The sequence below is a fragment of the Arvicanthis niloticus genome, chromosome 7, assembly GCF_011762505.2.
Source record: "Arvicanthis niloticus isolate mArvNil1 chromosome 7, mArvNil1.pat.X, whole genome shotgun sequence".
Taxonomy (NCBI): Eukaryota; Metazoa; Chordata; class Mammalia; order Rodentia; family Muridae; genus Arvicanthis; species Arvicanthis niloticus.
This window is the reverse complement of record NC_047664.1, coordinates 55,378,591-55,406,528: the sequence shown is the minus strand read 5'-3', so window position 1 is coordinate 55,406,528 and position 27,938 is coordinate 55,378,591. Positions and strand designations below refer to the sequence as shown.

The 27,938-nt window shown below is 45.2% G+C and overlaps 1 protein-coding gene across 1 annotated transcript in view; it reads left to right on the top strand.

Annotated features, from left to right (window-relative positions):
• The window catches only part of Lgi2 (leucine rich repeat LGI family member 2), a 31,209-nt gene extending 4,711 nt beyond the window's left edge, over positions 1 to 26,498 (top strand). Inside the window, exons 4-8 of the mRNA XM_034508944.2 lie at positions 1,199 to 1,270; positions 5,372 to 5,443; positions 6,126 to 6,295; positions 13,488 to 13,652; positions 21,229 to 26,498. Coding sequence (XP_034364835.1) covers positions 1,199 to 1,270; positions 5,372 to 5,443; positions 6,126 to 6,295; positions 13,488 to 13,652; positions 21,229 to 22,046 — 1,297 coding nt within the window. The 3' untranslated portion in view covers positions 22,047 to 26,498. The remainder of the gene's footprint in view (positions 1 to 1,198; positions 1,271 to 5,371; positions 5,444 to 6,125; positions 6,296 to 13,487; positions 13,653 to 21,228) is intronic.
• The last annotated feature ends 1,440 nt before the right edge of the window (positions 26,499 to 27,938 follow it).

The following is a 27,938-nucleotide window of genomic DNA, read 5'->3' as shown; positions in this document are numbered from 1 at the left end:
TGGGATTTCCTTGCTTAGCATTCAGAGGATTTGCAAAGCCTTGTTCCTGCTGTCTTATCTGAGGTGAACAGGTAGATGTTGGAATTCTAGACACATCCCAGGTAGAAAAAGCTCTCTGCTGATATGAACTCTCAGGGAACGATGTCTCCCCAGGAATTTTTTCTCCGGAGAACTCTCTTATAATCCGGTATTTTGGCATGTATTTGATGTGCAAAGAATGTCACAGCTGCAGGGTTGAAGCCACCAGGGTCACCCAAAAGCCCATGAATAGCTGTGGGGTACTTGGGATTTTCTCTGGTGGGGAGTTCACATGCTGCCCAGGGAGAAAGGCAGCTTATCAGGGTATGCTAAAGTCTAGTGCTAAACAGACAGCAGTTTTTAAAAACATGCATTAGAGAATGCTCCCTATGAGACCCAACTCATCAGCTGTGTCACAGATGTAGCAAAGCCTTTCCCTGTGGACCATCTCATCAACCGGCTAGCATTTGACGTGGCTTCTTGGCCCCGGAGAACACTTACAATGTATCCCTGTCATATCTTGAGAGTTCTGGCTTAGTCAGCATCATTGCTACAAGGTTTCTGCACAAGCCCTGTACCATTTCAGCCCTTGCTCTGGATACTGCCCTTTCTGCTTCTCAGCCTTGTCTGGAGCTTGAGAACACTCCTACCTTGTTACCACTTGCCCAGAATATGAGGCTGTGTAGGACAGGATGAACTCAAGGTTTCTGGAAGCCATGCTTAATGGAACTCTTTCTCAGCAAAAACTAAAATACAGAGATGTAAAACAATGGGCTTTCCACTAGGAACTACGGTATTAACAAAAGTATGGATAGCAAGGCGCAGGGCAATGTAAGAGGGAGCAGGGAGACTGCCTGGAAGCTTTCCAGTGTCGCAGAGATGGGGGAATTTCTGGCCTCAGTGCAGTACGTTCTTCTCCCTTGCTCAAACCCAAGATGTGATTGCCCATGTTGCCAGCTCTGAATTTGGAGACACCCATGTTGGGCTGGCTGAAGCAGAGAGCACGTGTTCTTGCTCACATGCCCGGCTCCCTCATGGAGTTTAGCGTAGCTTGCTGCTAACTTTGGAGTGTCTAGACCTCATGAGTGCTTTTGGATTTTATTGCCAAAGCACACTGTATTATCTGTTAGAGATGTTAAGGTGAGGGAATTCAGCTATGTTATATTGCTTCTCTCCTTAGGTTCATTGAAGGGAACAAAATAGAAACCATTTCAAGAAATGCCTTTCGGGGCCTCCGTGACCTGACTCACCTGTAAGTCCTATGAACTCTCTTATATGGGCTGATCATGAAAGCACGAGGCCTCTGATTTGATTTCCAAAACCCATGTAAAAAGACAGGCATCGTGGTACATATTCAAAATCCCTTTGCTGGGGAAGCAGAGACAGGAGGATCCCTGTGGCTTGTTGGACAGCCAGCCTTGCCTAAGCAATGATCCCAAGAGAAACTTGGTCTCAAAAAAATAAGGTGGAATGGCTCCTGAGGTCACATGTGCACACATGTATATAAACACACACACACTCACATGTGCACACATGTTCATGAACACACACATGCACACACACACACATACAGTTGATTTCTTTTGTTAATTCCATGATGTTTCCATATTCACAACATCTCTCACAGGGGACTCATATCCAGATTGCCTAAGAGGTTCCTATGCTGTCCTACCGGACAGCACGCATTGGGGTGACCAACTGCATAATGGTCTCTATCATCCTATGTCTCCATGGGAACCACATGACTTCATGTAAAGTGGGAAAACTTCAGTGCTGTGTGGGCCATGTGCTCATGGAGGAAGGGGGATAGACGCATGGTTCTTATACCCACTTGGTACCAGGTACCAGGCCTGATACCCACAGGCCTTCCATGTGTTTTATGATAATTTGTGAGTTCCCATTCTACAGAATTGGGAACTAAGACTTAAGAGACTCTCAAAAGGCATCACCTAGAGGGTAAAGTGGTATAGAGACACCAAGTGTCCTCCCTGTAGGATGAAAGTTGCTTTTTTTTAAAAAAAATGTTAGATTAATCTGTAGTTTCAGCTAAGCACTTCAATTCCTTAATAGCATACCTGAGACGGAAAGGGGAAAAAGGAATTGATCTGAATCGATTGGCATATCAGGATGAAGCAAGCACACACACTTAGAAAAGTTAATAAGATTGGAAAAAATAATGGCTGTGTTTGTGAAAATGCAAAACCAATCATTGTCATCGTAGACGGCTTTTATTAGCTAAGATGTGGGCTTCATTTGCATAATCAATTTTGCCTGAGGAAGATGATAGGTCCTATATATCCATAGTCACCTTGTCTACAATAAAAAGGAGAGTTGGGGAAACTGGAGAGCATTGAATCTAGGTGCTGGGCATGGGTGGTGGTACCTTTGAGTGTAACACTGACCGTAGTGTAGGGGCATAGTCATTTAAAAAAAAGTCTTCTTGCCGGGTGGTGGTAGTGCATACCTTTAATTCCAGCACTCAGAGGCAGAAGTAGGTGGAGCTCTGAGGCCACTCTGGTCTACTGAATGAGTTCCAGGACAGCCAATGATTGGTTTTGCAGTTCCAGGACAACAACAAAGACTCTTCTCATTAATCTGTAATGATCTTGGCGAAGGCACCTGCTAGTGGGCACAGTGAGCCTGGGATCTGGGGCCACCAAGCAGACTCCCTGCCTGAGCTGGAGACCGGAGAGTAAGGAGGTAGTGAGTGACCATGGGTGATCAAAACAGTTGTCAGCACAGTGCACAGAGGAGAACGTGCACCCTGGACGCCATTGTTCTTGGGTTTCTTCTCTTTCTATGGAAGTACAGAGTCAACCTGTTGACTGGAGTCCTTAGTTCCTGTGAACTGAGACTTCACTTCACAACCCAGTGATTACTTATTGATTTTACTTAGCTTTTCTGACCTTTGGTTTCCTCCTTCTCGAGATAAGCATTGTTATACTACTGTGGACGATATGATGTACATAATGGGTTAATGATGTTTGGCTCCAGAGACTGCAGCCCTGTTCTCCATAGTAGATGCCAATGCCCAGGGTCTGGCTGGTATCACCCATCACCACCATCATCATCATCTTTCTCTCCCTCCTCTGTCTCTTCTTCCTCTTCTTCCTCCTTAATGACAGTATCATCTCATCCTTCCATTTATTAAAAAGTCTTGGTTTGCCGGGCAGTGGTGGCACACGCCTTTAATCCCAGCACTTGGGAGGCAGAGGCAGGCGGATTTCTGAATTCGAGGCCAGCCTGGTCTACAGACTGAGTTCCAGGACAGCCAGGCTACACAGAGAAACCCTGTCTTGGGGGAAAAGAAAGAGAGAGAGAGAGAGAGAGAGAGAGAGAAGAGAGAAGAGAAGAGAGAAGAAGAGAGAAGAGAAGAGAGAGAGAGAGAGGAAAAGAAAAAAAAGAAAAAGGAAAAAAAAAGTCTTGGTTTTTCTCTCTGGATTGCTAAATTTCCTTGGTGATTCGAATATCTAGATAGAGACTGCTGAGGTACAGATGTGGTTGTCTGGAAAAGAGCAACTGAAGCAGATAAGTGTGGGTCTCAAAACTTGGGAAGGAAGAAGGGCCATTGCTATTGATCACAGGCTGTAGGCAGAACATACACGTTGTTTATAGATGGAACTGTCACCTTTTCTACCTTAAACTTCTCATGCAAGAAAGCCTCCGCTCCAGAAATCACTTACTTAAGGGAAGTCACTACCCAGAATCTTTTCACTTAAATGAGATGTTTGATGTTGGCCTTTTGTGAACTTTCCCAACCCTTAGATACCCACATTCATATTAAAACACAGGTTGGGTTCCAAAGCAGAGGGAGCAGTGCCAATCTGTAACTAAAATCTAGGACATTTGTTTTCCAGCACTCTTATGGAACCCAGGGGACAGGAATCTATTAAATAGTTTGAGAAATGAAGTCAGTGCTATGGGTTTGTAGACAAAATAAAATGAAAAGGAAGATGTTAATTAAGCACTTAGCCTGGGTAAGGTGGCTGGCTCATGAAAGTAGGGCTGGCTTATAAAACCGAAATTACAAGCTTGGAACAACTATGTTTGTTTGTTTGGCTGGTTGTTTTCTTTGACCAGTCTGTATATTGTTACATTATTACCATTTCAATGCAACAGCTTCCAGGTAGCCACATTTTAAAAAGAGTGGAACAATTAATGGGTATTTAGCTAAAGGGTTTTTTTTTTTTTTTTTTTTTTTTTTTTTTTTTTTTTTTTTTTTTGTGTGTGTGTGTGCTTTGCTTTCTATATCAAAGACCCCTTAAACATTTCCAAAAGTTACCCCCAGCATATGTTCAATGTGATTATATAATCAGCTTACTCCCCAACACATCAAAAAATGTATAAGTACCTCATTAAGAAAGCGCATGGAATGGTAGTCTAATCCATTTATGGTTGCCTGAGTGGGAAGGGGAATAATTAAAAACTACTCTTCTCCCCAGTCTCAGTCAGTATTTGAAGGAAGAATGTTTGCAGTAAAAATGGCTTATGCTTTCTGCTACACCCAACTGACTATAAACAGAAGTACTCATCCATTTGCCCGTCGTTCTGGGATGGGCCATGACCATGCTATGACTAGGTATGACTAACTTTCATACATTTTTAAAAATCACCTACATATTGACCTGTTATACATGTTGCCATTTTTACTCACGCATAGAAATACCTTCCTCTAGAGTTTTCTTCTACGCATGAGTAAAAATGGCAACCTTGCATTTTTTTTTTTCCCTTCCTGTTTCTGAAGACAAGATGAGCTGGCATGGAACACACTATGTACACCAGGCTGGCCTCAAGCTCACAGAGATCCACCTCCCTCTGCCCCCCAAGGGTTGGAATTAAGGGTGTTGCTCCACTAGACCTGGCCTAGGACCTTGGCTTTTATTCCAGAAACTACGGAAGCCAACTATAGTTTAATAGCTGTGCATAAAGAGCTTACTTAATAAAGTGCCTTTTTTTTTTTTTTTTTTTTTTTTTGGTTTTTCGAGACAGGATTTTTCTGGATGTCCTGGAACTCACTCTGTAGACCAGGCTGGCCTTGAACTCAGAAATCCGCCAGCCTCTGCCTCCCAAGGGCTGGGATCAAAGGCGTGCGCCACCACTGCCCAGCAAGTGCTTACTTTCAAAGCAAAAAAAAAAAAGCTTACATTGGAATCCAGTTGTCTTTCTGTAATGGAATTTGTGTCTTTTGGTGATGATCAAGCTATGGATTGAGCCCTGTTTTGATGAGGAGGCTCAGAACTCTTCTTGGATCATTAGATGTGCTTAAAGGGACTTCAGAATGACTGGCAGGAAGGTAGTAACCACATTTAAATATGACTGTTTTGGTGTTTTTTTTTTTTTTTTTTTTTCCTAGTTCTTTGGCCAACAACCACATTAAAGCACTTCCAAGGGACGTGTTCAGCGATCTGGATTCCCTGATTGAACTGTGAGTAATGCAATTTAAACTTGTGTGTACTGCCACAGGCCCTAGGCAATGATGTCTTTCAAATCCCTTTGCTCTTGACTGTTGACCACAAAGTAGTACACACTGAGAAACAGCATGTGCATTGTCTTTTGTTGATTTCAGCCTTTAGGTACTGTACCCTGTGTCCAGTAGTAAATTAGGTGTGCTGGCTGGCTGGTCCCTGTGTAGTCTAACCACCTGCTTTGCCTTCTGAATTTCATGGGAAGCATCGTGACCGTAGCACATCTTACTGGATGGGGCTCAACAAGGCCCTGAGTGTTCCTATTGTATTTGTGAATATTGTCTTCCTGTCAACGTCCCTGTTTTCATTTATGGGAACCTATACTGGGATATTTTCCTTTCATCCCTTCCCACTTCCAGCATTGCACTGAGACCATTCTAAGAGGGCCGATGTCTCATTTTTGAGAACTCTCTGTATGCCATTCAACTAAAATCGCCACACCAAGGAATATTCAATAAAGACAACCATCCGTACAAGAAATAAGATCCATGAAATACAACTTTTTTAAAAAAAATTTTTTTTTCCATATATGGATAGTTTTAGATCTATCAGGCAATGGATAGCTCCAGTGTTTCATATTACTACCAAAACACATCAGAGATGTCTGCTTCCCTGTGTATGCATGTGTGTTTTGTATTTCAGAGACTTAAGGGGTAATAAATTTGAATGTGACTGCAAAGCCAAATGGCTGTATCTATGGCTGAAGATGACAAATTCCACAGTGTCTGATGTGCTGTGTATCGGTCCACCAGAATACCAGGAGAAGAAACTCAATGATGTAACCAGCTTTGACTATGAGTGTACCACCACAGGTAGGCGGAGCTCCGTCCTCAGAGGTGGGCTTGTAGAACAACCCTTCGCTTGCCTTGCAGACCATCAACTGCATATGAAGGAAAGTGAATATAGATGTTTTCTATAAAAATCACTTTAGAGAAAGTGTAAGGATCTTAAAAGAAATGACTCAGGGCTGACACTAAGGCTCACTGAGTGAAGGTGCTTGCCACCAAGTTTGGTGACCTGAGACCTATGTGGTTGAAGGAGAGAACAGACTCTCTCAACCAATTGTCTTCTGAGGTACACATGAGCGAACGCATGCATGTACACATACACACACAAAATAAATCATGTAAAATGTTTAAGAAGATTAATCAATGTCGTTTGGAGAACATCTCAGTAGTTGGGAAGGATTTTGTTAGTTGCACTGGCTCTAGTTTTAATTTTTTTTTTTATCTCTTTCTCCCTTTTGAGATAGGGTATTGCTATGTAGCTCAGGCTGGCCGGATTTCTTGTTATGCTGAGATAGCTGGCCTTGAAGTTGAGGCAATTGTTTTGTTTCAACCTCCCCCGGGCTAGGTATCACAAGTGTTTTTTCACCAAGCCTGTTTTAAGTTTGATTCTTTGCAAAATTCAAATCCTCCAGTGTTGTTTCTTCCCACTAATTGTGTGCTTGTATGGCCAAGTGCATGCACATGTTCTTGTGTGTGGCTCATGGGCATGTGTACGCCAGAGGCCAAACTTGGGTGTCATTCCTCAGGACTGCTTTTTAGGCAGCATCTCTGGAGTATTTTTAGGCAGGTCTGGAACCTGCTGACTCAGCTGGACTGGTGGAGAGCCAGTGAGACCCAGGGCTCTCTGCCTGTCTCCACCTCTCCAGCACTGAGATGTTGTGTGAATTTTACCACATCCAAATTTTTTTATGTGCGTTCTGGGGAAGAAAATTTAAGTCTTCATATGCAGAAAATACTTTTCTAACTAAGCTAGCTCTCCCAGACTGCCTGTCTGTCTTTCTTTAAAGATTAAAACGCAGACTTGAGAATTTGGCATGAGGACCCTCTTCAAACAGGCCTGGTCTGACTTTTCGTGGGAAGCCAGTGCAAAGGGGTCTGAGTATTTTAACTGTCACAGGCTTTTTATTTTTCTCTAGTAAGATGATACTTACTGTAAGTTTAATACCAGATTTTTATATCTACAAATTATTTTCCATTTCAAGTAGGATGAGATAACTAGGGAAATTGTAGCCAGTGGCAAAGCAGAATATATATACCTTGACAAGCACTTGCCGAAGAAAAGCAGTCACCTTGAGGGGGAACTGTAAAGGTGGCTTGGCTTTGTTTTTTCAGAGCCCACCTTGGGGTTTCCATTTCCACTTTTTTGAGGTTATGGAATAAAATTAAGATGCCGACTCCCTCCGAGTCCCTGCAGGTAGAGGGTGGAGGGAGGGGTGCCTCCATTTGAAAGGTTCAAGCAGGTTTCCACTGCTTCTGAAGCCAGATTTTTCAAGGAGGGAGGATCAATCCACAGTGTGTAGCCGGCTTTCTAGATGTTTGTGGAAATGAACGGTGAGGTTAGGAGCTGCTATCTACAAAGCCTGAAGGCATGCCAAGAGAACTCAGAAAAACGGTTAAAGAAATGCAAAAATCATAAAGATTCCCAGGAACAAAGTATTGTATTTAGGCCAAAATATACTACTGCCTTCCAAACAAATAAGCTGAAAGCCACCAAGTAGAAATGAGTTCCAGGTGTTTGAATTTGTGTGCGTGTGCGCGGGTGCGTTTGCGGCTGGAGAAACCCACAAGGTCTGCTCTCTTATGGGAAACTGGGAGTTTCAAGGAAGTAGCCTTGCATTTCACCTTAGAGCTGGGACTATTCAGCTGTGTAATTGGCAGCTGCCCTGGCCAGGCCACTAAGAGGTTGTTTATTATGCTATCAGGACAATAAATCAGAGGTCATGGTCAATGACATTTGCACAGAAATGGTCACTCAAGACCATTTGACATTAAGTGCATAGGAAGCTATCTGAGGCTCCACTCTGCCTTGCCTTCAATTCCATTCTTGAGAGTTCTCTAAACTCTACAGTGAGGTTGGCGTTTCCCATTATCCCCTTTGCACCTGGTCACAGTGTCTGTCTCTGAGAAGATGACATGGGTTTATAGAAAGTGAACACTCTGGGAACAGAGCATCATTTATTATAATAATAATAATAATAATAATAATAATAATAATAATAATAATAATAATAATACCAGGATTTCTGACCTCAAGGCCTTCTGGATGGTTCTAACCACATTCTGGGATTGAGAATTGTCATTGGAAAAGAGACAGTTCAGATCTAGAACAGCCAGGTTCTGAGTCTCAGAATCCATGAGGGTATTGTGAGTCCTTTAACACTGTATCTCTTGGGTTTATTTGTCTTTGCCCACAAGGTTTCTACTCCTTTGCAAAGCCCACATAAGGCTTTCAGGTGAGATCTTGCTAAGTGTTCTGTCTCTGTTACGTTAAGGCTCATGGATACCCTACCCCTGCTCCAATGTACTGTCCCTGCCACATACCCTCAATAAGTTATGAGGTTTGACTCTCCTGTCTTCTGCTCACATCAAGCCCTGGCCTCTGGTGCTTTACCAAAGACTTTGGAGGGTGTGGATGAGGATGCCTGGAGAGTAGAGACTAGACTCCTGGAGAGAGACAGACAGACGGACGGACGGACAGACAGACAGACACACACACACACACACACACACACACACAGAGAGAGAGAGAGAGAGAGAGAGAGAGAGAGAGAGAGAGAGAGAGAGAGCGTTAGCTAGCTAGCTCAGGGTCACCTTATGGTTTCCTTACTGTGGATTCTTTCTCTTAGCTCAGATCTCTGTTTGGCCCTAGATAGGATGGCATTGCTACCAAGCTGTTCCTCCACAGAGGAGAGTAACGAGCAGGCAGCCATCACCCCGCTGCCTCAGCAATTCAGATTAATCACAATTCTTCCACACCCTCCCCTTCAAGTCTATTTTTAGCCAGGCAGAGATTCCTGTTACCCATCCATGATCCCATGTTAGGTGGATAATTCGCTAAATTCCTTAGAGGGAGTGGGTTGTGCATCCTAATTTTCCTGTTCCCATCCGTGTTTCAGGGCTGATGAAAATGCAAAGAGAAATAATGCATTAATGTGCACTCTCTCTCCCCATAGGCTTAGCATCATGTATAATTTATCTTCTATGAGTTCTATAAATAGCTATGTAAAAATCCATGGATTCCAGTGGGAGACAGGCTGAAATTGTAAGAGACCCACTGACATCATGAACTTGATCTGGTGTGAATGGAAGCATCGGCTCTCATGGAGGCACATACCATTAATATTTTAACGCTAGTAAATTGATGTCACTTCAGTATGAATATTCTCTGAGGTCTCTCTACAATGACTTTTTTTTTTTTTTTTTTAATAAAAGTTCACATTCAGATATGGGGTAGGAAAGGGTGTTTAAGTTTGTGTCATGCCTTTCTCTAGAATGTATAGATGCCCGTGTCTCAGTCACTGTCCCTTTGGTGGTGTGCACGGTACTATGTCTTCTATGAAGGATTAGTCATTTCAGTGATTAACAGTGTGTGTCATGCCAGATAGTCAGTGTATAGGAAATATTATGAAATGATGAATTCAATTTGGAAAAATAGATTAAAACAGGGCCAGGGAAGCTTGATTTGTACAACATGTTCTGTATTCTGGTAGAACTTTCTTTTTAAATTTACTTTACATTCAGATCACTGCGGCTACTCCCAGTCTCCCCTCACACAGTTCCTCCTTCCATCCCCACTCCCTTTCTCCTCTTAGGAGGTGGAGTCCCTGCTGGATATCCCCCAACCCTGGTATATCAATTCATTACAGCTAGGTACATCCTCTCCCACTGAGGCCAGGGAAGGCAACCCAGTTAGGAAAATGAAGTCCAGACAGACACCAGCTATAGGGATAGCTCTGCTCCAGTTATGGCGGACCCACATGAAGACCAAGCTGCACATCTGTTAGATATGTGCAGGGAGGGCTAGGTCCAGCCAGTGTATGCTCTGGTTGTTGGTTCAGTCTGTGAGATTCCCCCAAGGATCCAGGTTAGTTGACTCTGTTGGTCTTCCTGTGGAGTTCCTATCCCCTCTGGGCCCTCAATCCTTCCCCCAACTCTTTCATAAGAGCCCCGACCTCTGCCAAATGTTTGGCTATGGGGCTTTGCATCTGTTTTGAGTGGAGCCTCTCAGAGACAGTTATGCTAGGCTCCTGTCTGCAAGCATAATAGAATATCATTAATAGTGTCAGAGATTGGTGCTTGCCAATGGGATGGGGCTGGAGTTGGGCTGGCCATTCCCTCTGTCTCTGCTCCATCCCTGTCCCTGCATTTCTTGTAGACAGGATAATTTGGGGGGGGGGGTGTAGAACTTTTTTAAACAAAAAAAATTCTTTTTATTTTTTTAAATGTGAATATACCTATGGATTTGTGCATACATTTGTGCCTGTGGAGACCAGAAGAGGGTGTGATATCCCTTGGAGCTGGAGTTACAGGCAGTTGTGAGGCACCTGGCATGGGTGCTGGGAACTGAACGAGGGTCCTCTGTAAGAGCAGCAAGCCCTCTTAAGCTTTGAGCCATCTCTGCAGCCCCTATTCTGGTAGATCCTTGGTATTTCAGGATTCTTCGGTAAAGGTGGAAAACTTTCGTTCTACTTAAAGTGCACACATTCTATTGCAGAGGCTTACATCTCTGGGCCTTGAGAACACAGTTGGGAGAGAAACGGAAGCCAGCAGGTAGATGTCAGGAAGCGTTTAGAACCTGTGGCCTTCATGATGAAAGAAAAGCAGCTTAACAGAGAGGAGTTTATCCCTGTTTCTGCTAAAGTGACAAGAGCTGCATTCTTCCATGGTTTTGAGGCCAAGAGAGGGAGCCTGCAGGGACTACCTCTTCCTGTTCACCTGCCTTGAACAGAAGCCACCTTGAGCATTTGCTAGTTGCTCTCTGCACTGGCGTGGCAGTTATTTCTTGGTGGGGATGTCAGGAGCAGCCTATAAGCTATAGGGCATCCTCCCTAAGTCTTTTAGAAGGTGGCTTGCTACTGTCATCTTGCAGAAGTAAAATCCTCCATGATTAGCATGGGCTAGGTGCTATACCTGACACCACCCACCACCTTTGGAAATGTAGACTCCTCTGATCATACCCTGGAGGCTCCTGAGGCTCCATCTTCCACCTTCAGTCACATGGGGTACCCAATGAAGAAGGGGCACCTTTTACAGTGAAAGTGTACGGAACTTCCTTTTGTGTTGGGCTAAGTGATATCCTTATGTATGCAAACGTGTTACAGATGCATGCATTCCCCTCCCCCATGCATAGGAAGGCAGAGAAAGAGAGCGTCATTTCCCCAAGGTTACTCAGAACATCAAGAATCAGCTCAGCAACAATGTTACTGAAATAGACACCCACCACCTCACAGAGATGGTCAGGATGCAGACACAAGTGGGACAGCCTGTATCTGCATCTGTTGGCAAAGAGTGCTGTGACCTGAGGTGGGCATTCTCACACAGCAAGGTCTGATGTGGACCTACCATGGAGTTGAGACAGGAGCCTCCTTCCTCATCTTATGAAGGATGAACTGGGTCTTAAGGTCCTGGGTCTTAAGGACAGGAAGTAGCTTCAGGCCGTCTGCCTCCAGGCACAAAGCTTGTCCTTGTACCTCACACAGTCCTTGTCCCCTGAGCCCTGACTTTCCTGCCACCTGCCTTTCCTAACCCTTCTCACCTCTCCTTTACACCTGCCACCTCAGCCCCTGCCCGGATGCTGTCTCTTTTCCCCCACCTCTTTGATCAAACGGGCTGCCTTAATGCGTGGCTTGTGTGACTTCTTTGATAACAAGTGTCTCCAAGTGGGACTCTGACACTATTGTTTGGAGCCGTATGCTTAAGACTTAAACTTCAGTGTCCAGGGATGAGCCCAGCTAGTGTTGGGGCTGGTCACAGATGGCCTTGTTGGTGACATGAACTTTGAATTAATATATTTAAGGATTAGGTGAGAAAGTGCTGGGCAAAACCCACGATTTCCTCCTGGATGTATAACCAAGGGGCCTACACGTGTTGGAGCATTTCTGGCCAGAGCTGCTTAGTCTCTTGGTTTTTTTGTTTTGTTTTTGTTTTGTTTGGTTGTTTTTTTTTCCATTTGTTGTAAGTTTTTGTTTGTTTGTTTTTTGAGACAGGGTCTCACTGTATAGCCCTAGCTGACCTGGAACTTGCTATGTAGACCAGGCCAGCCTTGGACTCAAAGAAATCCACCTGCCTCTATACATCCTGCTGTGTGTGTGTGTGTGTGTGTGTGTGTGTGTGTGTGTGTTTTAAAAAATTATTTCTTTTTTAGATTTCTAATTCCCCCACTTACAGGGTATGGTAGCATTGTGGGCATGTTCCTCCCTACCCCCCATCCTTTGGCAATTCTGTGGCATACCCAAACTTTCGCAGAGAGTTGGTTGTCACTTAAGGGCTCTATGTGGGTGAGCAACACTTAATCCCCAGGAGCGAGAAGAGGAGAGCCCATGCCATTGTGCCATACAAGTTGCTGCAGAGTTCTGTACCTGCTTGCTGCTCTGCTCAGACCCTAGGCATGAGACATCAAGACTGGAGTCCAGGGAGCTCATTTAGGTCCCCCTCAACTTTCCCAGGGACCCTTCAGAAACCTATAAGACCCCTGAAGAAGGTATTCCCAAACGTATGCATCCCAAGTTTGGAGTGTAGTACTCACTTTGGCCAGCAGGGGTGCTGTTTCCTGGTAGGGGTTTGTGAAACTGAATGTAAATCACAGGTGACTACAGGGGCTCTGTGTTGGGTGAATTTGAGAATATCATCAAGCCATATTCGGCCAGCTTCTTTTTTTCAGGGGCTGCTCTGAGAGGGCTAGAGGCTTAGCATTCTCAGAACTTACTAGAACACAGCATCCCCTGGCTTTCTGAAAGCCAGGTCTCCCACATTCGTTTAGACTGTTGAGCCCTGGTCGGTAATTTGGGAGAGTGTCTCCAGGAAGCAGTATCAAAAACTGCACTGACCTGACAGTCCCATCTTTCAGAATCTACAGAGCAAAACGTTCCACAGGGCAGTGTGGAGTCGCCTGTTCCTTCCCAGGTCCCCAGACTGATGTTGCAAAGCAGAGGATGGCAGCTGGGATTCTCACTGGGACTGTATGAACTAATATTTCTTTTTCAACACCCACTCTCAGATTTTGTCGTTCATCAGACTCTGCCGTACCAGTCAGTGTCAGTAGACACGTTCAACTCCAAGAACGATGTGTATGTGGCCATCGCTCAGCCCAGCATGGAGAACTGCATGGTGTTGGAGTGGGACCACATAGAAATGAATTTCCGGAGTTATGACAACATCACAGGTGTGTTTTGAGAAGAAGTATCCCCTGCAGTAATCAAGGAAGGCTCGATGCCCTAGCTGAAGGGGAGACAGGGACCACATTCCAGTCCACACTAATGGTCCCTCTAAGGTTTTCTCCATATGGTCAGAGATTGGAGATTATAGAATGTTAGGTGGTGATTTCTCACTGGTGGTGATCCCTTTGGGAAAGAGGAGGTGGTGAAAAGCTTCTTCCTTCCATGGTAAGAAAGTCACATGGCAATCCCATGGTCCGGCATACTTAAGGTGGCCTGTCTGTCCCAGAGTTAAGTCACAGTTTTGTTTTTGTTAAGCTGATTATTTACTAATGAACTAACACACACACACACACACACACACCCCTCCTCCCATTGCTTGCTCCCATGCTCCCTTGCTGGGTCATGGTGATCACTGATCACACTTGTAAAAGCACAGCATTGAGAATGGTCTGGTCATAAATCCAGACCTTTGGCTTCTTTTGGTGCAGGCGTGAGTTCCCAGGGTTTTAATGATACTAAAAACAAACAATCTGCTTGTTCTTTAAGTAAATGGATAAAATTAGGATCGAAACAATCTTTCAGTCTTCTCAGCTTGTCAGTGTAACTGGTACGGGTGCTTAGAAACAGCACTCTGAAAGATGGACCATTGTCCTTCAAGAGACTTCCTGCCCAGGCTCCAGCATTGAACTGTTTCTCTGGAGTAGACCGTGGTATAAATTCTGGGTTGGAAAGATCCTAGGAGTTTCTCAGGCACAAGTGTCTATACAGCAAATGCAAGCACATAGGTAGGCAGAAACAGTGGCATTTCACCCCTGGGGATGGGCTACTAATGAGTCTAATCATGAGTCCCGATGCCCAGGAGATGCCACTAGCTCGCAGATGAGCTGGTTGCTGCTGCCATAGCCACCTGGCCTTCTGGGGTGGAGCGCACTGTCCTTGGAGTAGGGTCTGGAAGCACAGACTCAGTGCAGATCTGCATGAAGGGCCTTGAACCTGGACCACAGCAGGGGAAAGAGGATGATAAAGAACTTGCTATCCTGGCAGAGTTTGCATGTGGTATTGTGTTTAGAGCTTGGTGGGGGGCGTGTGGGCTGGCCCCTGCCCGTGTGACAGTGCAGTTCACACGGCTTTACAAGTGACCTACTCTATTCATTCAGGGACAGAACCTATCCCTATGTGTGTCCCCATCCCAGTCCGATGAGGACAGAAAGGAGTAGCATTGCTGTGCACTCACTGAAGCTGCTGATATAGGGGAGACCGGGGTCCCCCTTTAGGGTTCTTAGTCTCATTAATAAAGGGTTTTAAGAATGAGCTCACTGTAAGCACAAAGGGGAATTTCATTAGTATTAAAAGGAAAAGCATGGGGCACACGGGATGTAAGTCTCAGCAGCTGCCTGGAGGGGTAAATCAAAGGGAAGAAAAGGCCATGTGGTTTAAGTCGGTCAGGCTGATACAGGTGAGCAAGAGGCCACATGGTGGGGAGGAAAGCTTCAGAGAAAGGGTGAGGAAGAAGGCAAAGGCTGAAGAGTTGAGGAAAGCAGACTTAGGAAAGAGAAGGAAAAGCTAGACCCTTATCTGAGCAATTCAGAAAATCAGACTTATGAACCTACATGGCTGTGGTCTGGGTCTGTAAGCTTCTGCACTAGGAGTAAGAATTCTGGGAAGGGAAAAAATCTCATTAAAGGACTGATGAGTCCACCTAACTGATTAGCATGGCTTAAGGTGAGCCTTCCTGTCCAGAGGTGGTCCTTAGCCAAGGTGTTTGACTCAGCCCAGCTGGTAAAGTCGATTTCCCTTCCACCAAGAGATTCTATTCTCTTGGTTAAGAATTTTTTTTTTTAAACTCTAGCACTGGTGGCAACTATAAATCATTCGTTCTTTATTTGTTGGGACTTCCTCCGAGCCAGCTGTGTCCTAGCTAGTGGGGACATAATGTTTGGGCAAGTTCATCAGTGTTCACATGTTTCTATCATCTGCACAGTGGGAATCTTATGGCTTCTATTTCATCTATGAAATGGGATTAGTGTAGTTTTGGCCTTGGCAGTCTGGAAAGGTTGTAACAGATATCATATGTAAGGGCAGACTCTGAGGCTTTATCCACCAGGGATGAAGTGGAACCAGCTCTCCTCCATCAGAGACCCCACCTTTCTGACTTCAGCTAAGACTTCTGAGACTTTTATAGGCACAGTAAACCCCAGAACTGGCTGAGACTGCCTGAGAGTGAATTGTTCAGGCAGAGGAGAGTGTCCTTGGTAGCTGAAGTTTAGCTTGGTGTGAAAGAGTCCTTCTGGCTTGGATGGTGAGGCAAAGCCATGTGTGGAGCCACTGGCTGTGAACTAGAGTAAGGGACAGAGAGTGAATGGTTCTTCCCTCCTTGGGCAGGGCCTTCCTTATTCATCATTTTGCTTTGTCATGGGTGACTCTAAAGTCAGAACGAGCTGCTAAGTTTGTTCTCAATATGTGCCTGTTAGATGGGTTTTTGGAGGAATCAGAGAGGCACCAGTTTCTCTTCTGGGGCCCTGGTAAGGTGTTCCTTTGTCTCCAGTGAGAGACCCAATGGTCATGTTCACACCAGTGTCCCCTGCTTCCTCTCCTCCTTTGTCACCCTTTTTGTATTTTTATTGTTTTGTGACTTTTGCATATTTAGACTTGTAATTTTTGTTCCTATATTAATAGTCAGACAGTCAGACAATCAGACAGATGGACAGACAGATGAGTGTATAGTACACACACACACATACACTCTCTCTCTCTCTCTCTCTTTCTCTCTCTCTCTTTCTCTCTCTCTCTCTCTCTCTCTCTCTCTCTCTCTCTCTCTCTCTCTCTCTTGCTGCTGACACACTCAGGGGCTAGTCACCTGGACAGTGGGATTGAAATCCTTTACTAGGACAGACAGACTTTTCTAAGGCCTCCCTTAGGGATAGGGACCTCTGTAGCCAATCTCTCCGCCCCAGGAAGAACGGAAGCTTGATTTAGGAATTGCAGTTTGTAGGGTGGGCGTTCTTGAAGAGCACCTGGGTCGTTCAAGCCCTACAGCCTTAAAAAAGACACCCAGCATTTATGCTAGCAGATTCTTACATGGGAGAACACTGTCAGAGGTTTTAAAAGCATGTTTATTTAACGGTATGTGAAAGAAATGATCAATAATGAAAAACTAGAACGAACTGCCTTGTCCTGCAGTATAGCATTAGTTAAATAGGATTTGGTGCATTCATGTGATATAATTAATTCATGTGATACTATTACATAGTACTGTGGTTTTTCTCTTAGTTTTATTACACTTTATTTTTATGGATGTTTCGCTTCTCTATATGCATGTGCACCACTTGCATGCTAGTGACCACAGAGCCCAGAAGATGGCACAGGATCCCTGGAACTGGAATTACAGACGGCTGTAATGTGGGTGCTTAGAACCTAACCTGGGGTCCTCTGGAAAAAACATCAAATGCTCTCAAACTCCAAGCCATCTCTCCAGCACCAATATATAGTACTTTAAAAAAATCCAGTTGTAGAAGATAGCATACAGGTTCAGTGAAGAAAAAGTAGGTTCCAAGGATGGGAGACAGCTCAGCTGGGAAAGCGTTGCTGGCAAGGATGAGAACCTGAGTTTAATTCTCAGAACCCACATTTAAAAAAAAAAAAAAGACAGATGTGGTGCCTTGTGCTTATAATGGCAGCTCTGAGGAGGCAGAGACAGGTGGATGCCTGGGGCTTGCAATGAGAAACTATAACCAAGCACACACAGGTACACATGTACATACATGTAAAAGTAGGTCTTTAAGAGCATGTATACAGTATAAGCCCCGATGTTTTTAAAAGAAGTATATTTGATATAGTGATATATAAGTATTGATAATAAATGAAAGGTTAAGGATTTATATCAAAATGTTAATATTTACCAATTAATATTGGTTTCAGCATAGATTTTTATTTTGGGTATGTCTTTAGTGATGGAGTATGGGTGATCTAGATTTAAAACCCAGGCACTGTCACATACTGGCCGTGTGACTTTACATGAAATGCTTAACCTTGCTGTGTCTTATTGTCAAGATGAACATGTTAGTAAGACTTGTACTGTCCCCAGCGGTGATTGCAGAGAGGGAGTAAACAGGCGAAAGTGCTTACGCTAAGTGCCTGGTTACCATGGTTACAAGGACCCACTTTCTAAGTTTTAACCTGTGGTTATTTCAAATTTTGCTTTGGTGAACATCCCGTTTGCCCTCAAAAACAAACAAACAAACAAACAAACAAACAAACAAAACAGTGCTAGAGTTCGCTTCAAACAAAGGCAAGAGATAAGGTTGCAGGAAGTTCAGAACAATAAAAGAGAAAAATAAATACCTTTTTGAAAGGCCCTGATTAGCCCCAAAGCTAATCTTCAGGATAGAAATTGGGTCATTATCCTTGTAATTTACAGACCAAATTCACTTTGGTCAAATTACCAAAAAAATTAAAAGAAAGACGACACTTATTATGATCTCGAAGGAGGAGCCGTCATCTTTGTAGGTGGCCTTCTTCAGTGGGGGATGGGAGTCCAGTGTAGAGAGAATGCCAGTGGAAACCCAGAGCAGAGCAGGAGTGAGTCCTTTGTGATAGGTCACTTATCATGTGATGCCACTCCTGTGTGCCAGCACCATGCACAAAGGGTCTTGCACACCCTTTAATGTCTTTAGAGGAGGCCCTGGGGACCCCACCATGGAGACATGCAGTACAAAACACCATCCTGACGGCTTCTCGTGTACTGTGCTGTGGTGTTAGGCACACTGGCATTGTGATTGATCAGTCTTCATGTCTCTTTCACAGTGTAGCTACTGAACAGTAGCTCTTCCCCCTCCCCATCCCTTTATGTCCAGTCTTTGTGCCTGTGACTCCTCCACCTGTGCAAGTGGACTGACAGCTTTATCCTTTCATGGCTGGCTTTATTCACTTAGCAGAATGTCCTCAAGGCCAAGCTGTGTTGTACTAAGCATCAGGCTTTCCTTCCTTTTGGAGGCTGAATACTATTCTTGGTGTTCATGGACCACAGTTGGTTTATCCCTTCATCTGTCTGTGGATGCCTGGTTATAACATCCTCCTTTGATGCTGTGTGTAATGGTGCTTTCAATAAGACTGTCTTCATATATTTAGTGCTGCTATTACAGAAAGGCATGTAAGCATCAGAAATTTCTTTCTCAAGATCTGGAGTCTGAGACATCCAAGATCAAGATTACGATACTAGCAGATTTCATGTCTGGTGCAAGATCACCCTTCATGGCTGTGCATGTGCGTGTGTGTGTGTGTGTGTGTGTGTGTGTGTGTGTACACATTCGTGCGAGTGTGCACACTCATACATGTGTGTGGTATATGAGTGCTTATATGTGTGAGTACAGGCACATGTGTGCCACGTTGCATGTGTGGGGGTCAGAAGACAACTTTGGATGTCCATCCTCACCTTTCATGTCGTTCGAGACAGATTTCTCTTTTGTTGTTTGTCTCCACCAGGCTAGCTAGCTGGAGAGCTCCTCTTGTCTCTGTCTCCCATCTTGCTATAGGAGCACAGGACTCTAGGACTGGGGATTTGACCTCAGGTCCTTGTGCTTATGACCGGAGCCATTTCCCTAGTTTCTCAGTCCATTTGTACCCCATCCCAGTCCTGCCTCAGTCTCTTCATGGTGAAAGGCAGAAAGGAGGTCCCTAGGATTTCTTTTGTCAGGGCCATTCTCATCATGAATGACCTAGTTACCTCTCCCAACTTCTACTTCCTGGCAGTTCCCTCAAGGTTGTTATAGATGGAGAAATCCCTACTCCTAAATTCCCCCTAGCCCCAGCGATGGCAGAAATCTCGATTCCTGGGCTCCTGAGGGAGAAGAAGTCACAGAGGGGCACAGCTAGAACAAGTAGTCTGTTTATCTTTGACAGGAGGGTAAGTGAATGTAAACATGCCCACTAGAATGGAGGATAGTCCCAGCCAAGCATCGTGGCAGCCATCTCTACATCTGGACTTCTAATCCTTGATTTACCAATTTCCAGTCATCCTCCTTTGGGGTGGCTTAGGGTGGTCCCTTTTCTAAAATAGCTGAGGAATTTTTTTTTTTTGGAGTCATTTTTATCCAGAATTTAGTTTGTTATCATTAAATGTTTTTGATGCAAGAATGCATCGAAATACAAGAAGGGTGTAATTACCAATGCAGTTGACAAGTTTGCTTGGAGAAAGAGCAGTGGTTCATGTTCCCTGTCTTAGCTTGGGTTTTTAGTACTGTGATAAAACACCGTGGCCACAGCAACTTGGAAGAGGAAAGGGTTTATTCAGCTTATGTTTCATCATCAAAGGAAGTCAGGAGAGTAACTCAAGCCAGGCAGGCGGGAGCTGATGCAGAAGGCATGGAGGAGTGCTGCTGACTGACTTACTGGCTTGTTCTCCATGGCTTTGTCAGCCTGCTTTCTTATAGAACCCAGGACTACCAGTCCAGGGATCCATAATGGGCTGGGCCCTCCCCCACCAATCATTAATTAAGAAAATACCATACAGTCTTGCCTACAATATGATCTTATGGAGGCGTTTTCTTAATTGAGGCTGTCTCCTCTTTGGTGGCTCTAGCTTGTGTCAAGTTGACATAAAACCGGCCAGTGCAGTCCTCAAAGAAGAATCTGTGGGATCTGGCCAAGACTGGCTTGGTTGGTTTTCCTAGAGCCCTGCCTCTCCTCTCACGTGGTCTGTTTGGCTGTCTCAGACTCCAGCTGCAAGCTCTCTTCTGTATCTTCCCCAGTGTTCCCAGTGACTTGTCCTGGTTGGTTTTTGTCAACTTGACACAAATCTAAACATATCTGGGAAGAGGAAACTGTATCCATAAGACTGTCCTGAAGGCATGTGTGTCTGTATATCTGTACAGCATTTTCTTGATTGATGATTGATATGGGGGTGGGGAGAGTGTCCAACTCACTGTGGGTGGTACCACTCCAGGGGAGGTGGTCCTGGGTAGTATAAAAAAGCAGGTTGAGCAAACCACAAGGATCAAACCAGTAAGCTGCCTTCCTCCATAGTTTCTGCTCTAATTCCTACCTTCAGGTTCCTGCCCTGACTTCCCTCAGTGATGAAGTGTAATGTGGAATTGAAGATCAAATAAAGCCGTTCTTCCTCAAGTTGCTTTTGGTCATGGCCATGGTGTCTTTATCACCGCAATAGGAAGCATAGCTAAGACACCAACCTCACTGTTTCAACACGAACATTTGTTTTAAACCTAACCGAGGTCAGGTTTCTAGAGCCCTGGCTTTCCATTGGTCTGCTTGGCTGTTTCAGACCCCAACTGCAAGCCGTCACCTTCCTCTTTCCCAAGGGTCCCTTTGGAAGAAACTAAACCTGAACATCTGGTCTCTCAATATAGTATCCAGGTATCTCTTCCAGGCCTGGCTTTAAGCTCTTTTGGGTTTGTATTAAGAAATAGAATTGTCATTTGGCAAGTGCAGGTTTAAGTTCACAAGCAAGCACATGCTGTCTTCCACAGTACCACAGTACCTTTGTGCCAGCAACACCTGACCCACAGGTCCGAAGGGAGATTTACCACTCGCCGCAGCCATACTAATATCTCTTTCTTTTGGCCACAGGCCAGTCCATTGTGGGCTGCAAGGCCATCCTCATCGACGACCAGGTCTTTGTGGTGGTGGCCCAACTCTTCGGTGGCTCTCACATTTACAAATACGACGAGAGCTGGACAAAGTTTGTCAAATTCCAAGACATAGAGGTGTCTCGAATCTCCAAGCCCAATGACATCGAGCTGTTTGAGATCGACGACGAGACGTTCTTCATCATCGCCGACAGCTCGAAAGCAGGGCTGTCCACAGTTTACAAGTGGAACAGCAAAGGGTTTTACTCCTACCAGTCGCTGCACGAGTGGTTCAGGGACACGGATGCAGAGTTTGTTGACATCGACGGGAAGTCGCACCTCATTCTGTCTAGCCGCTCCCAGGTCCCCATCATCTTGCAGTGGAATAAAAGTTCCAAGAAGTTTGTCCCCCATGGCGACATCCCCAACATGGAGGATGTGCTGGCTGTGAAGAGCTTCCGAATGCAGAACAACCTCTACCTTTCTCTCACCCGGTTCATCGGGGACTCTCGCGTGATGCGATGGAACAGTAAGCAGTTTGTGGAGGTCCAGGCTCTTCCATCCCGGGGGGCCATGACCTTGCAGCCCTTCTCCTTCAAAGATAACCACTACCTGGCCCTGGGGAGTGACTACACATTCTCACAGATATATCAGTGGGATAAAGAGAAGCAGCAGTTTAAAAAGTTTAAAGAAATCTATGTGCAGGCTCCCCGGTCCTTCACAGCCGTCTCCACTGACAGGAGAGATTTCTTTTTTGCATCTAGTTTCAAAGGGAAGACAAAGATTTTTGAACATATCATTGTTGATTTAAGTTTGTGAAGGTGTGATTGGAACGATTTCAAAGATGTGTAGTGTTAGCTCTCACAAGAGAGAGAGAGAGAGGACCAAGACGAAATAAAATTTAAAAATATCATAAAATAAGCCAGGCTCAGAGCTCTGAAATTAAAATTCATAATGCACCGGGGGAAATAGTTAGACATTTTCAAACTTTTAGGATTCACATTTTAACCAGGGATTGCATTTTTTTTTCCCTTTTGGCTGACTGCATGACAGGCCTGTGCTGCTGTCTACAAACGACATCTTAAAGCCTGTAATTTCTGAGAAAGGAGTGCAGCATCTTGACCATCTAGAAGGCAATGTGCTTCTACTTTATTTTCAATAAGAAAGGATAAAGCAGACAAGATGGGCCAGTCCTTTTAGTGCAATCAGGAAAGACAAAAAGTCCCCACCGTCTAACCTTCCCATCCTATCTTAGCAGGTCTTTCAGCTAAGAACTGGGAAAGCGGAAGTGAGCTGAAAAGATTTACTGATCAATCCGTTTGAAAACCTTAGAACTCTCCGCAGTGCTATTTTGAGCCATCCTAGTCTCCTGAAAGTCATAGCCAGGCCAGCCTTCCAGAATCTTCCTTGGAGTAGAACCTTGGCTCTGTCCTCATCTGGGTCGATCTTCCTCATGAGTACACTCACAGATTAATGTTTCACATCGTTTCCTCTGCCACAGAGAAAATGTTCTAGTGACACATGTTTAGACCAGCATGGGATTTGTCTGATATAAAGGGGTTTCCCTCTTTTTTTTTTTTTTTTTTTTTTTGTGGTTTAAAGGTGACCCTCGAGGTGGCTGGAGCAATCATGCGTGTTTGATGTCCTCCGTTGCTCACTCAAATCTCTGAACCCATCCTTTTAGTTTGTGGGTAACTGGCAGACAGGCCAAAGGCTGAATGGTGCTTTTCATCTGTCCCTTAGAGGGATGGAACAGGTGTTTCCGTCTCCTGCGCATCGGATGGAGTTTTTGAAGTGAGATTTTACGGAGTCAGAGGGCACTTTGCTCAGATCTCCGTGTGCTTTGAGACCCAGAGGGGGTCCTTTGATTGTTGCATGTTCTTTGCCCTCTGGACAACTTAATATTTCAAGTAATTGATTGAATAGCAACCTGCCTACCTGCCCACCTGCCTCCCTTCCTTCCAGAACAGTCCTTTGTTAAGTTGTAGGTATCCCGGTGGCTGGCTCATATGGTCCTGCTGAAGTTTCTGAACAGACAGAAGTCAAAATCACAGCTTGGATACTTTAGACAGGGGCACACCTCCCTCTTCCAGGACACTAGCGGTGGGGGTGGGGTATCCAGTAGAGCTTCAGGCAAAACCAGCTGGAACCAGATGAGCTTCATCTCATAGGCTGGCTCTGTGTGTGGGACCAGGTGGCTTATTTCAAAATAGGCCTCCAGTGGGGACAGCAGGGAAGCTCTTGGGGTCTGGTTTTGTAGATGGCTGCACAGTGGGTATTCTGTCTAAGCAGCTGCTTTAGGGGAGTGTTTTGCAGAGTAACCCTGTCCCACTGCAGTACGATGTAGTTTTAATGGTCATCCTCATCCTCACTCTGTAACTAGGTAGAGGGTATGCCGCAAATGTGAATGCATCTGTTGTTTCCTGACTGTAAGCAGCAGGGAATGATCAGTACACCACACTGGGAAGCTATGCATTGAGGGTAATTGGCACTCCTGGCTGATGCCTCCAGCCTAGGGGGTCAAGGACTTTAATGAACTCTGGTTCTGTAGAACTCTGGTTCTGTAGTGTGGTTGCTTACACCGCTGGTGCTAAATGCCAAGCAAATAGAAAGAGTGGTCTGTTTTAACTTTCTAAGCATAAATTATGCTTTCTTTGCATTCGTTTGTCTTCTTGGTTCCTTTGGGTTGACTGTGAGTTCCCAGCTCTCCATAGCGGAGGCTGAAAGTGTGACGTTTCTGCTAATTCCTTCCCCTGAAGAACTGGCGAGCCATGTTCCTCCATGCATGGGTCCCTCAGACAGGCTAGTAGCACTGAGGTCAGGTAGAAATAACACATTTTCCACCACTTGTAGAGGAACCCACAGGGATATCTCTCAAGAGTGCCACCTCTACAGAGCCTTGTACCAGCTTCTCTGTGCTTCCTCACAGGGTGAAGTCAGGGATTTGCCGTGGCCATTGCTTAGAGTTCAGAAAGCCAAGATACATGGGGTTTGGCTCAGGGGGTAGGCCAGGCTGTCAGACCCAGATGAAGCATTTGGGGATCGAAAAAGACCCCTGGAAGGTGGTGGGGCTGGGGTATGAGAGGACGGGCATTCTACTCTGCTGCAATCAAGTTGTCTTTTAAAGACAAGTTTATACAAGACTGGAGTCTGCAGCCTTCTGAGTTCTGTGCTATGGGAGGAGATATTTGTTCTGGCCAACTTAGCGAAGGAACATAGATGTTCTTGGCATAAGGTAGGAAGCTTTGCTTCATTAATCTTACTGCTCTCTCCCAAGAATCCCTGAAGTTTTAAGCAATTTCTGCAAAATGCTTTCTACCAGTAAAATACCATAACCCACCCACACAGCCATAACAAGAACCCAAAGCAAAGAAATGTACAGGACTGTACAACTGAGAGGGACTGGTCCCTCCTTTCCCACTTCCCCCCTCCTCCCTCCCCTCCTTTTCTCCCTCCCTCACGCTCTTCCTTCCTCCCTCCCCATTTCTTCTTTCCTTCCTTCCCAACACCCATCACACTGACATCTGCTTAGCTTGTCCTTTGTCCATCTCTGCAGCTGGGTTCCTAAGACGATCCCTCCAATCAGTCATATGGCTTTAAGGCCAAGACCTGAAAGCAAGGGTTAGTCCTCAGACTGTAGGATCCGTAGTAGATTTCTATAAAGACTAAAAATAAACCTTAGGGGCTGACAAGCACTTTGTTTCTGGGCTTTGGATAAGATCAGCTCGCATCCTGGAAGCTTCCTGTCATTCCCGCTGTGCATCTGTGTTCTGCTCATGTGTCACGTGGAGCTCTTTGGTTTACGGAGGGCAGGTGTTATTCTAATTTCAGAGAGAGGGAAATAGTCGCAGAACCGAAGTGGATGGCCTGCCTGAGACTGTCCAGTTTTAAGCAGCAAAGCTAGGACTTTCCCATGGACAGCAGGTGCTGCATTTTCTCTCTCCCGAGCTCTGCTGTGCCGGCCCAAAGACAGACTCTGTTACCATGACAGTGAAGACAGCAGCGGTTCTTGTAGATTAAAAGTGCAAGCAGAATGAAGAGCCAGGGGGAAAGTCATGCCTGACAATGCGCCATTCAATCATCAATGCCATCGAACAATTAACAAGTACCTCAGAACTATGGGACATGCCTAACCAGGCTTGAGAAAGCCTTCCACAAGTGGTGGATGGCTTCAGTTGTCTAGGGAGGATTTCTAGCAGGCCTGACTGTATCTCCTCACCCATAGCCATGCAGGGAATGCTGAGTCTGGACACATCTGGTTCTTGTCACGGTGTCTACCGGATACGATGAGTTCTAGGAGAAAGAGAGTAAAAACCCCAAATGCAGGAGCAATGATGAATTGCTCTGGGCCAGTGTTGTGGTGGTGTTCTTGTGGAATGAGGCTGCGTGGTTTTGGGGGGAAAAATCAATGTGAGATGTTGCAAGCTGAGCTTCTAGGAGTGTTCACGATGGAAATTTCTCTCGCCAAGGGAGCCCCATGAAAGCCAGATGAAGGTCTGTGGGAGGGGCTCCGGTTTGCATGCCCCCTAAAGGAGACCTCTAGGCAGCTTCCCGACTCCTCTGCAGAAGAATCACTCGTGGGACTGAATAACTCTGGAAGGAAGTTATTTCCTTAGGCAATGCCAAGGGTTTTGTTCGACAGCACGCCAGAGCAGAATCAGCAACCTAGCAGCAGGTGCAAAGAACAAGATGGTTTAGATCTGGGGCACCATGGGAAAAGTGGGGAGAAACGCAGGGCAGATGGTTAAGGAATGAATGCTTTGTGGGGAAGGAGGAAGAAGCTTGAAAGGAAAGAGTAATCATAATTTCTGTTGCCTTAGCAGAGGGTAGAATGACCAGGCATATCAGCAGCATGCCAATCATTGAACAGTATCCTCTGTAATGCTGATTCAAACAGTGACATCATTGGGCCACTGGGCTCTCAGCCGAGCACTCTGCTCTTAACCTTGTCCCATTGCTTGTGCCAGAAGCCACCTCTTTCTAGTGGGAAACTATGCATTCCCTATCCAACCCCCTGACTATCAGGAATGTACGAGAACTGTGATAAAATAGGCCAAGATGCCATTTGGTACTGTTTTTATGTCTTTTAAATGCACAACTTAGGTGAAATAATACTTTATACGTGTATGGAAGTAGGTTTTACAGTAGGCGGACAATGGCGGATGTGTCTTAAAGTTGTATCTACTTAGCTCTTTTTGGAAAATAGATTGAACACATGATATGCCTCTTAATTCTATATATTCTGTAATCCTGTGAATAAAAAGTAGTAAATGCCTAACACAGCTTTGATCTCTGGTCTGCTTTAAAAAAAAATGGGTGTAACCCCTGGATCACAGAGCTGAAGGGTGCTGCAGAGAGCCAGGCATTTGGGGAGGATGGAGATGCCTCTGGTTGCCTTGCTGTTTAAACAGAAGATGGGCACCACAGGGCCTTTTGGGTTTTCACTTGGAAACTGAGAATTCATTTAAAAGCCATTAATATTCACTGAAGAACTTCCTACCTGATCTGTGGTCTCAGAAGCCTGCTGGGTGGGCTAGGAGTTCCAGAAGTCTCTCAGGGGCTTGTGATTATCTGGGACAATTAGAGGAAGGGCATCTAAATCTTGTCAAACTCCTTGAGGGAGGGACCTCCATCCTCTGTGTGCCTAGGATCTAACTGTCACATAGAAGTCTATAACACATGGCTGTCACATGTACCTTAGCCTCAGACCCATTGGTTTAGCTGGACAAAAGATGGGTCAACAGCCTAATTTACATAATAGAGACAATACCTACTGTGTGCAGAGCACTCTGATGTGCTGGGAGCCTCATAAAAAGTGCTTAGGGGTAGTTCACTTGAACATAGACAGCTGTGTCGCTAGTTAAACAACAACAAATCATTAGGGGTCATAAGTAGACAGCTGATGACTGCCCAGGCCTGGCCCAGTACCAGCTTTCTGTTGCTACAGTTGTACCCCATTCCCAGGGGTAGGAGCCCAGGCATGGTGTAGCTGGTGCCTCTGTTCAGAGTCCCGTAGGACTGACCGTGTGTGAAATCTCCTGGAGGACCAGCTGTTCACATCGTGAAATTTACTTTCTCGTGATTGTGATGTGGGAGGCCCCATCTCCTTGCTGGTCCTTGGTTGGAGGCTTCTTTTAGCTCTGAGAGCCCACCCCAGGTCCCTGCACTTCAGCATTTCTTCAGCCCCGTAGCTATGAGCTTCACCAAGTCACCTGGAGCCCAGAAGAGAAAACCCATCACTTTGGCCTGGCTTTATTGTTTTGATGCAGGTCACAGATTCTGCTCTCCTCCCTTGAAGGTCTCTATGAGGACACAATTTATGAGGACTGAGAAGTCAACCTAACATGTCTCCTCTCTAGATTGGATGCTCAGGTCATCAGAACAGGCCCCAACTATCAACTGGCATTCACTCAGACCCAGGGCAACAGGAGCTGTATGTATAGAAAGCTGATTCTTAGGGACAAGGTCTCTATGGGTCACAGGAAATACCTTTTTGATTGGCAGATACAGGACAAGGTCTTTTGCATTTTTGTTTTGTAATTAAATCATTGTTTCATGTTTGTGAGGTGCAGAAAAGAAGTAAAAAAAATCTCCAAGCCTGCGAGCCTGAAGCTCATTAAGGCAGAGGCTGATCCTGACAGCCCGGTGTGGTTGGTCTTGGATGTCTTTGTGGCTCAGCAACCCCAATAGAGGCAAGGACACTTTCCTTCT